The sequence below is a fragment of the Cervus elaphus genome, chromosome 16 (genome assembly GCF_910594005.1).
Source record: "Cervus elaphus chromosome 16, mCerEla1.1, whole genome shotgun sequence".
NCBI classification, from domain to species: Eukaryota; Metazoa; Chordata; class Mammalia; order Artiodactyla; family Cervidae; genus Cervus; species Cervus elaphus.
Window position 1 is genome coordinate 9,402,696 of NC_057830.1, and position 11,150 is coordinate 9,413,845.

At 45.0% G+C, this 11,150-nt stretch overlaps 1 protein-coding gene across 17 annotated transcripts in view; it reads right to left on the reverse strand.

Annotated features, from left to right (window-relative positions):
- The window catches only part of ZNF618 (zinc finger protein 618), a 200,860-nt gene extending 190,709 nt beyond the window's left edge, over positions 1-10,151 (reverse strand). For 16 of the 17 annotated variants that reach the window (XM_043870604.1, XM_043870600.1, XM_043870616.1 and 13 more), the window contains exon 1: positions 9,899-10,151. In XM_043870604.1, the coding sequence (XP_043726539.1) occupies positions 9,899-9,931 (33 nt within the window). In that variant the 5' untranslated portion in view covers positions 9,932-10,151. The remainder of the gene's footprint in view (positions 1-9,898) is intronic. The other variant, XM_043870606.1, reaches the window with a different exon arrangement.
- Between the last annotated feature and the right edge of the window lie 999 nt (positions 10,152-11,150).

An 11,150-nucleotide genomic window follows, 5' to 3' on the forward strand; every position in this document is an offset into this window, starting at 1 on the left:
CCCCGCCCCCACGAGCAGGGCTGGCCCTGGGAATCAGAGATTCCACCCCTAACACAGAACGTCACTTCACTAGAAAGCAGGTGTTCCTGTGCTTTCCACAGCAGACTGGAGAGCGGAGCGTCACCTGACTCGATTTTTTTCTCTTTAGCTTATATATGTGGGGAAGGAAATGGCATTTTTGCCTGGGAAATCGCATGGACAGAGGTGCCTGGCAGGCTACAATCCATGGGGTTGCAAAGAGTCGGACACAACTGAGCGACTAAGCATAGCACAGATTATATATGAAGCCTCCTCCTGCTTCGTCAGCCAAAATATTTATATCATTTTTCTGTCGACTCAATACCATCCTCACCTTGGCCTCCCTCCTTTCCTTTTTAAGAAAAGAAAGGAGTTGTCGCCAATACGTTTCCCTGTTTATGAAGCACTTTTGAGTCTGTTAACTCATGGGATGCTTGCAGGAAGCCTGTGAGGGGTATACAAGTGAACTGTTGTGCACGCAGCCGATCAACAAACAGAGGTGCATCGGGGCTCCCACATGCCGGTGCCTTCCGGGGTGCAGCAGGTCACACACAAAGCTGAAACAGGCCCTACGCTGCAAAGGCCTGAAAGTTCTGAATGTTTTAAATCTTAGGCTGGCAAATCAAATAAAATAAAACAAGATAAGGGGCCAATTCACCTTGCGTGCACCCATCTGTGACTCTGGGTTTATACAATTTACCCAACAGGGCATTGATGATCAGGGATTAGCTCTAGCTATAAAAATTAACACGTATAAAACAAAACAAAATAAACCACACACAGGGCTTCCGAGTTTAAAAAACATTTTCAAACACACTGTCTCACGTCATTCCTGTGAAGGATTGTGTCCATCTCGGGTCCCAGATGTAGAAATTAAGATTCCCAGGAACGGCTGGTGTGTAAACCGCAAACCCAGGTGCTCCTGTAGGAACCCCAGGGCGGGCCCTGCCCCCACCCCACCCCCCCGGCCACGTCATCTGTACCGTACCATACGTGTGAGCAAGCGGGCAACACCACCCAACCCAGTGGCCCAGCCACCACATCTTCCCTTTGAAACCTGATCACGCGGGGATCAGACAGAGAAGCAGGTCATCCAGCACCGCTTTGCTGACAACCCCGAGGGGATCTAATTATAACAGGGAAGGGAGGAGTCAAGACCCTCTCACGATTTCTCAAGACCAAATTAACTCTAATTCCTTTTGACAGAGTGTTTGTGCAAATAATAGGAAAAAGCACTGGTTGAGGAGTTAAGAAATCTGAGGTTTGAAGTGACTCCGCCTAGCCACTGAGGTTCTGGGCAAGTAACTCCACCTCTCTTCCCAGGCGTGCATGCGTGCACGCGCGCGTGTGTGTGTGTGTGTCTAAATCAGAAATGACAAACTGGCTTCATGTGGTAGCGTCTTACTAAGAAGGATTCTAAGGCCACTGGCCAGGTTCCATGGAAAAGACTGCCATGATTGATTAGCAATGTCTGCCACAGGCTTAAAAATGGGGAGTGGTGGCATGTATATTACTTATTTACCATCCCTGGATTAGATGCATAAAAAACATGCTGCAAGTGAAAAGTACTCTGCGTTTTACAAACTTTTTTCTCACACCCCTCGCAACTTTTCAGCAGAACCCTGTGCCGCACTTGTTACTATCGTCATCATCATCACTGCTATCATCACCACTTTACAGATGTGGAAAACAAAGTGTAATATTATACCTGGACAAATCTCACAATATGATTAAGGAGTAGAGCAGAGAGGGGAGCAGAGCCTTGCCCCCCAACTTCAATCTGTTTGTTCTACCCTTGGAAATGTCCAGCTGGTGTTCTGCCACTGGCAGGACAGTTCATCCACGTGGCCATACAGAAGGGATCACCTGTTTCCAAGGCTTCACCTTCCTCCCACTGGCTGCTTCAGCCTTTCAGAGAAGGGACCACAGCAAGACACGGAAGGAAAGTGAGGCAAATTCAGAGTTCCAGATGCTTCCTCAGAAGGCAAAGTTCCAGTCTCACTTATAGGTGGAGACACCAAACCCAGAGATAAGTGAGGTTAAAATAAAAGGGCAGAATTGGAAGTCCCTAATTGTCACAGCTCACCCCACCAGGAACAGGACACTCTTTATCCTCAATTCCAAGGTGCCTTAGACTGTCAGATACACCATCGATTTTATAATAGCTTTCTGAGACCAAAAAAAAAAAAAAAAAAAGAGGGAGAAACAGTGCTGAAATAGAACACACACATCTACTGTAAAACACATCCCAATTTCAGAAATAAGAAAATGTGGGAACTTGACCATGCAGGAAATATGGGACTCTGTGCTCACTTACTGAGCTGGGCTATACAAGGTTAACAATGACAGCGCTTTCTAAAACTTATAGGGAAAAACAATTAAGCAAATAAACAGAATATTCTCAGTTTTCCTCCATAAATTTTCCCTGAATCCTTGGCATGTGCAAATGGGAATCTGACCAAAGATGGGGCCTGGTTGAACATCAAACCACACATTAAGCTACTTCACATTGAAGGGTTCTGTGTATCTACAAACAATCCTCTGACATCCAATTCTAGGGCCTACAGCCAATACCAGCTCCAGGAGCAAGGACAGGGAATTATCAAGTGCCCTCCACCTCAAGGCGCCCCCTCCTTTTCCACCTCCTTGGACATGGTGGGCCCCATTCTTCATACCTACAAATCTGGATGTCTCCATCTATTTTAAGGAAATGGTTCTTACATCATGAGAGAAAAAGGATGGGAACTTTTTAAAATTCTCCACAATATGTGAAGTCAAAGGAGCATTAGTCCCATCCAGGGAGCCCTCTCTGATTTATTATTATTTATTTATTATTACTCCCAGGGAGCCATGGGCTTTGGAGCCAGTTCTAAGAAATCTATTTACAGCTCCCTAACAAAACACGGACGTTGACCAAATGGCCAAACCCAAACTGGTCACCTACTCTTCATTAGATCCAAATCCAAATGATCTGAGCTTTTTCCAAAAAATAAGATTAAGTCATCAAACATTTATTGAGCTGCTGCTCAGTGCCAGACCCTAAAATGAATAACCCATGATCTCTGCCCTCAAGGAACTCGCAAGCTGGCTGCTGAGTCAGAAATGTGAACAACCAACTCCCATCTGTGAGCCCAGAGTATCTGGACAGTCCTGCAGGCTGCAGAGGTCCAGGGGGCTCCAGAGAAGAGAACATGCAGGTGGGTCTCAAGGGGGTCTGGTTTCTCATGGAACAGAGAAAAATGAGGGAGAGGTCATGAGAGACAGAAGGCGTGGTGTGAACTGAATCTCAAAGGTAGGCAGTTTAGGGCTTCCCTAGTGGTCCAGTGGTTAAGAATTTGCCTTGTAATGCAAGGGACACCAGTTCGATCCCTGGTCCAGGAGGATCCCACATGCAATGGAGCAACTAAGCCTGTACGCCAGAGCCCATGGCCCATAGCAAGAGAAGCTGCTGCAATGAGAAGCCCACGCACCACATTAGAGAGTAGCCCCACTCACCACAACTAGTGCAGCAATGGACTCAGCACAGCCAAAAAATAAAATAAATCATCCAAAAAAAAAAGGTAGACAGTTCACCCCGGATTAAGATTTATCCCTTTAAACTGTGCCACAGGCTTTGAAACAAACCCAGAAATATCTGGAGGAGCCAGAGCATCCTTGGAATGAAAGCACTGACAACACTTTGGACAGGAAAGATGTGTAAGGTCCAAGAGATGTCTCATCCTAGTCTGTTTTAAAATCAAACAACACACAAAAAATGCACATTTTCTGTCGTTACTTAACTCTACCTACTAAAGATAAGTCACCAAGTTTGCAGAACAACCAAAACTGCTGTCAACCTCCATAAATGGAGACCACTGGATCAAGAGATTACTAACAAGTATTGACCACCTTCTAAGGAGTGGCTGGATATAACACGTGAATTGCTTCATTTAATCATAAAACAACCTTTCAAGGTCAAGATTATTTCACCCCTTCTTCCAGATGCAGAAGTTGTGGTTCCAAAACCAAAGGAGACTTTTCCAAAGTAACACAAGGCTAACCACGCAATGAGGTTGGATTTCAAACTCTGGTCTGGCTGACCTCACATCCACCTTTCCATTTCACCAATTGGGTGGCTGTTAGAAATTTTCTATGCTTTGTATTTAAGGCCTTCCCTGGGGGGAATTTCCTGGTGGTTCCATGTTCAGTTCAGAAATGAACTGCACTGGCTGACCGTCTTTGCACCCAGATCTCCTCCCACCCCTCGGACCCCCAACCCTGGTCCTACGCACCTGCTGTCTTCTTCCATCTTCATCCTTTTTCCAAGCAATACTTTTTAAACCAACCTCCTAGGACAGACTCCTCCACTTCTTAACTTCAATGGCACACATGAGTTTCGAGCCATCATCTGTCACTTCTGGCTAAAGCATTCTGGCCTAACCTTGGCAGAAGACTGCTTTAGGGCAGGTACAAGGGAGGCGTGGACCATTTTGGCCAGAAGAGGCTATATGGATGAAATGCCTCAGCGCACAGAGTTCAGAAAGGAAGTCCCACCAACAAAACCAAGGGCTTTCAAAGATGTGTTATAACCTTCTGAGGCCACCCAGTAATGATGAAATGGAACACTGGTCTGGTTCTATGCTGTCCAATACAGAGCCACTAGCCACATGTGGTTACTAGCACATGAAATGTGGCTAGTCAGAAAAGACTCAGTACCCCTCCAAAGAAAGAATGTAAAATAGCACATTAATAATTTTTATATTAATACTGAAATGATAGCATTGTGGATATGCTGTTACATAAGCCATATTATTAAAATTAATTTCATCTACTTCTTGGTTTTTTTAAAGTGTGACTAGAAAATTTAAAATGACACATGTGGCTCGCATTTGTGGCTTGAATTTTATTTCGATTGGACAGCATCGGCCTGACACATTTAAAAGATGAGAAGACCAAGACAGCAATTCTTGAGTTTTTTAGGAAGTGCATACACATAAAAATACAGACGTTCACTCAGAGTCTGAAGGTATTTAAATATAGCACAGACATGAACTTTCTTAACTCCAAAAAAAGTCCACTGGCAATGTGAAGTAAGTGAGGAATAAAAGTAACTGGGGCTGCTCTCCCTCCCATCAAGACTGGGATCCCACACTACTTAAAAAGTCTCCTTCCCAGCCAGAGAACCTGGCCAAGATGCCACTTCACTCTGGAAGGACACATTAATAGCACCTGCCCTTCCTGTCTCATCCAAGGCCAACAAGCCGGGGTGCATGCCTGACTGCCACCTACACGGTCGAGATGTCTTCACAGCTGGCCCTTCAGCTAAGTTCGACCAGAGAATTAAAAAAAAAATGTGACCCAGGACACCTATCCCAAAGGATTCATGTGAAAGTCAACTGGGGTAATAAATAAGAAAATGAAGTACAAGCAGCAATATGAGGGATTCCTGGAGCACATCATTGTCGATCATCTAGACCAGCACCTGTCAAATTCTTTAAACCATAACTCACAGTAGGACTTACATTTATCGTGCACACGCATCAGCATATGTAAATAAAACTAAAGTTTCGTTAAGACAACACTTACCTTGAGTATATAGCTATGCCTCTGCTAGTGTGTGTTCCCCTGTATCCTACTCTGTTCTTTTTGTGTGCGTGCTGACTGTGATCCACTGAACTGATCTTACAACCCACTAATGGGTCGTGAGTCACAACCTAGCCTGGGTATGGTGAGCAGTGGTACACCCCCCACTCTGGGACGGACACTGCTACGTTACCACTGCCCCCCATGCTCCACAATATCGGAGTCCAGATGTGACCTCAGAATCCTTCTCAACACAGTGATCCAGGCAGCTATAGCCCATTGCATGGAGTCAGAATCAGAGAAGAAAACAACTTATTAGTATCACTGCTGTGTTCCAAAGCTCTCCTATGACAAACACAAAGACCGAGGGCTCAGAAGGGAAAAAAAGCAGTTTGTCCAAGATCATACACAAGACCTTGGGCAAACTAGGCCTCCTGTGTACCCACAAAGCCACTTCACCTTCCATCACCAGGGAGGAGACATCACTAACATGAAACATTACAAGAACACAGAAAAATTTCAAAATTTCACCATGACCGTGAAAAGTCCCCTTACACATCCAATGAAACACACAAGGAAGTTCTTATCACCCTTCCAAGGAGACGACATGAGCCTTCTGAAGTCAGAGAAAGCAGTATGCCAACAGCTGAGTCAAAGGTGGAGGGGGAGAATGGTATCTGACAATGCAGGAGTTTTTAAACTGTTTCTCAAACAAAACAAACCATTGGCTGTTTATTTCCTAGGACCAGGGAGAGGTCACACTCACCCTGACCAGCCATCTTTGTTGCTTTCCTTCTACAACAGCAAGAGCCCTTGTTCAAGTTCACCTCTGAACAGAGCTGAAAGTATAAGCAAACCCTTTTTCTTAGCTTGGTCTGAAGTCAAGCAATAAAGCAAGCCCTTGAAATTTCAAACCTTAGTAGAAAATTAAAAAAAAAAAAAAACCTCCTTAGGCAGAAAAGCAAAACATTAATAAGAGTCTCCTCTGTGAAACTGAGCATAAATGATCTTTCACCAAAATAACTCAGTCCATCATCAAATTACCACCCCTCAAGTCCAATTTGCCAGATTTTTCGCCCAAGACGACAAGAGTTTGGTGAACTGACATGGCCTAATAAAAATCAGCTGATATATATCCATTCCTGGTCACACTTCCATCCACCATAGGAGATGAGAAAGGCAAGGCCCAGGTCACCGTCTCAATCCTGAGAGACGCCAATAGAAACAAAAGAAAATTGACCCCGCCCCCAACAGTACCATCATGCACCTCTATTTCCTTTAAAACAAACATGATCAGAATAACCAATTTAAAAAGAAAAAAGAAAAAACAAGCCTCCAAAACAGAGATGATTTTCCATTTCTAGTCAGGGGTTCCCTTTAAACCATAGACAACACAACAAAATTTCAAGAGAATGGAATGAAGGAATTTGAGTTGTGTGTCAGGAGATCCAGGGCACACAAAGGAACATGCTGCAATATTTTTATTCCTTGCACCAGAAATAACCTGTTATCTACAACCCTGAGTCTTTCTCAGATGCCTGGTAGGGGTGCCCACCCATCCCTCCTCAGTGCAGGACACAGTTCTCCTCCCATCACCTGCTAAACTGGCTCTCCTGTCTCGTGAGACCTCCTGAGCCCTTGGAAATTATAAATTCCTTGCCTGTCCTAGGCATCGGCCTAAATAATTCAACAGAAAAAAAAATTAATTACGCTACTTTAAAAAAAAAAAAAAAAAAAAGCTCATTCCAAATATGTCAGAATGTGGCCAGTCAGCCCTGAAGGATTTTGTTACTAAAAAAGTAAAAATCTCCCAAATGCAATGGCGGTGATGGGAAATGTCAAACCTCTGCACTGTCAAATATATTTCCCAAGAATTTGTATCCCCTTAGAAATCTGAATTTCCGCAAAACAGGGTTGGGAATTCATGGACCAGGGCCATCATTTCTTCCAAGACCAGCTGGTGGCTGGCAAAAGGGAACAGGATTTTCTGCCCTAGCCCTGTGTGACCCACCACCAGGTCCCATCCAAGAAACCACTCCACAAATGCTAACATTTCCCCCTCCTTTCGGATAGAAAAATTGGAACTTTCTTTTTTTGATGCAAAATCCCCAGCAAGTTCAGACAGTAATTTATCACAAATAACCCTTCAACTTTGGGTAGGTACCTTATCTTCCTTTGTTAAATTTCAATTCGGCCAATATTTGTCTTCCCAAAGGAAAAAAAAATTTTTTTTTGGCTTCACCTTGACTTTTTCGAAGGCCAAAAACTATCTAATAGTATGTGCACATATGCTTTCATGGTCCAAAGACAAGTATCTTTGGGTTTTGGCTTTTGTTTATATTTTGATTTTTTTCCCTAAAAAAAAAATTTTAAATTTGATGCTAGAATCAAGTTGAATTGGTGTTTTACCCCATTTTTCCAGCAAAGTAAGTATTCCACTACAGGAGATGGATAAAAATCCGAATTTTCATCTCTTCTCTGTCCTTCCCTTTTTTATCTTTCCTTCCTAAGTCAGTAAAATTTGTGCTTTTGAAAAAAAAATTAGACCCCCCCCCCCACTAAATGATCAAGCTTAATGGATTTTTTCCCCCTTTGAAAGTAATCAGATTTGTGAAAAATACCAAATGTTAGTAAACTACCAACCCCACAGCACAATCAAAGAGGCCTGAAACCAAACTGGATATATATTTTTAATAATAAAATTTTCAAATTGAAAGATTGAGCAAGCCACAGAAAGGAAAATTTTCTTCTTACCAAGGATTCTTCAACCCTCGTCTTTACCAACTGATTCAGTTGCATGTCATAAAAAATGAGCTTCTGTGAATCCACTGTTAGTTTTTTCATAATAATGTTAATTATGCATATCTTATTTTAATGGCGGTCTCTCCTACAAATCTGTGGACTACTCAATTTGTATAATGTAATGAATTTACATTTTTTTCCCACTGAATATTGCTCAGAAAAGGTGGCTGACATTTTCTGTATAAAACAACAGCAAAAAAAGAAATGCCTAGACCTTTCAGCAAACAAAATCAGAAAACAGTCTTAATTATTCCATCAAAGCAAAAAAAAAAAAAACACACAACCCAACAAATGCAGGGAAAAAATGGATTTCACTCTAACTTTTCCAGTTTCTGCTTTTCTTTAGAACCTTGGGATTTAAACGCAGTAAAATGTAAATGAAAAATTAAAAAAATAAAACCTACAATTTTTGGGTGTGTCCAAAGCCAACATTTTAGGCTCTATTTCTCTTTTAAACCCTTCCTTCTTGGAAATAGAAAAACTTTAAATATTGCCAAATGGCAAAATTAGTCTTTTATGCCCACTGAGCTAAACAAGTTCCAAATTACAATGAAGTACAATTTCTAATTGCTTCAATAAAGCCAATTCTCCCAGTTTTCCCCTAAACTCAACAATTTCCCTCCTTTCCTCATTCCAAATAGTTTTTTCTCAAACTACAATGAGTTGGGCAGCCAAATCGACTTTGGTTTTAAAAGGCTTTTTGCCTTCTCCCCTTCAAAAACTGAATTCATTCAAATTCTAGCTTAATTTTCATTTACATATTATCTGGATTTGGCTTCAGAAATAAAAATTGTCTCTATGCTCCTGGAAAGATCAAAGTGAAAATTGTCACCCTCAAAAAGAAAAAAAAAGAATCTCTGTCCTCTCCGCTGCCTTATAGAGGAAACTTCTGAAAAAATAAGAAATAAAAAATATTTCTTTTCAATTTTAATTTCTTTTTTATTTACAAAATAGTATCCTCTAGGTGGCGTCGTTTTAATGGGAAAAAACTACCGTTTGAAGAAAAATTAGAAAAAAAATTGAGAAAAGGAAATATGGCCTAAAAAAAAAAAAAAAAGATTGTTGCAAAGATAGGAAGCCAGGGGGGAAAGACCTCCCGAGGGGTCATCGGGGACCCCGAGCGCACAGAGGGTCAGGGGGAAATTGCAAATTTAGAGGGGAGGGGGGAGATCTGGAAGGGGTTGCATTTTTGCAAAATGTGAATTGTCCAAACTGAAATGGCTGCTCTGTTCTCTCGCCGCTTTGTTTTCTGGGCTCCGGTCCGAGCCAGGGGCTGGAGGGGGCGCCGGGTGGGGGCCCGAAAAGACCCCCGCGTCACCCCCACCCTCCGCACACCCCGCTGCGCCCGGGGGGGGCTCACCAGACCCCGACTCTCCCGTTTGCGCCCACAAAAAAGCCCGCAAACGTGCCCAGGCACTTTGCATTTTGCAAATCTTGCAATGAAGTGGCGCAGCGCCCCGGGCCCCGGCCCCCCGGGGTCCCCCGCGCGGTGCATGCCCCCGGCCCCCCGCCGTACCTGCGGAGCCGCCGCGCCGCCCGGCTGGTTCATGGGTCCGTGCGGGAGGAGGCGGCCCCGGCGCGTCCTGCTCCTCCCGGGCCGGGCTGCTGGTGCGCGCACAATGCCACCACCGCCGCCGCCGCCGCCGCCGCCGCCGCCGCTCCCTCCTCCGCCCGCCCCGCTCAGGCCGGGGGGGCGGGGGCGCTGGGGGCGCGCGGGGGGGGCGCCCGGCCCTCGCCCCCACCCCCGGCCCGCACCGGCCGCCGCCGCCGCCGCCGCCGCCGAGCCGCCCCTCTCGGGGCTGCGGCCGCCCCCCGCCGCCCTGCCCGCCCCCGGGCCGGCCTCGCCGCGCGGCCCGCGAGCTCCGGGCCTCGGCCTCGGCCTCCGCGCCACCGGCCTCCGCGCCGCACACAAAGCCGGCCGGCCCCCGGGCGCGCGGCTCCCGCCCGCCCGCCTGCCCCCGGGCCGAGGCGCACCCGCCCCCCAAACTTTCCCGCGCCGCGCCCCCCGCGCCCGCCCCTCAGAGCCTTCCTGCCCTGCCCCCGCTCCCCAGCCCCTCCGAGAGGTCATTTTCACGTTGGAAAAAAAGTTTGGGGCGCCTTCTCTGGGCGGAACACAAGGGGTTAATGGGAACTCTTTGGCTCCCCCCACCCACCCCCCCAAAAAAATCAGATTGATTTTTTAAATAAAGTTTGAAGAGCTGGCCTTATGGAAGAATCGGAAGACTCAATGGGGATATTATCATTGCCCCTGCCACCCTTCCAAAAAAATCTAATGTAACTGAAGAATAAAAGTTTGAAGAACTAGCCCTATGTCAGACAAGAGGGGTTAAGGGGACTCTTTCTAGCCCCCCCAGTCAGATTGATTTTAAAAATAAATATCTGAGCTGCTTTTATGTGAAATGCAAGATAAAGGGAATGTTTCTCTCTATCCCTGTCAATTTTTTTAAGAATATATTTATTTTAAAAGTTAAAGTTTGAAGAACTGGTCCCATGTTGGACAAGAAGGGTGAAAGGTTAGACACCCCCACCCCCCATCCACACGCCCAATCAAATTGATTTTAAAAAGAAAAATTTGTGAAACTCTGGGTGAAGTAAATGGTGAACAAGAATATTTCTATTCAACACCCTAAAAAATCAGATTATTTTTAAATTTGAGGAACGGGCATTGTTGTAACTTGGTAAGGTTTAAAGGGAATTCCCCCCTTCCTCCTCACCCTCCAAAAATACCAGATTTTTTTTAAAAAATTTATGTGTGAAGGACTTGCCCC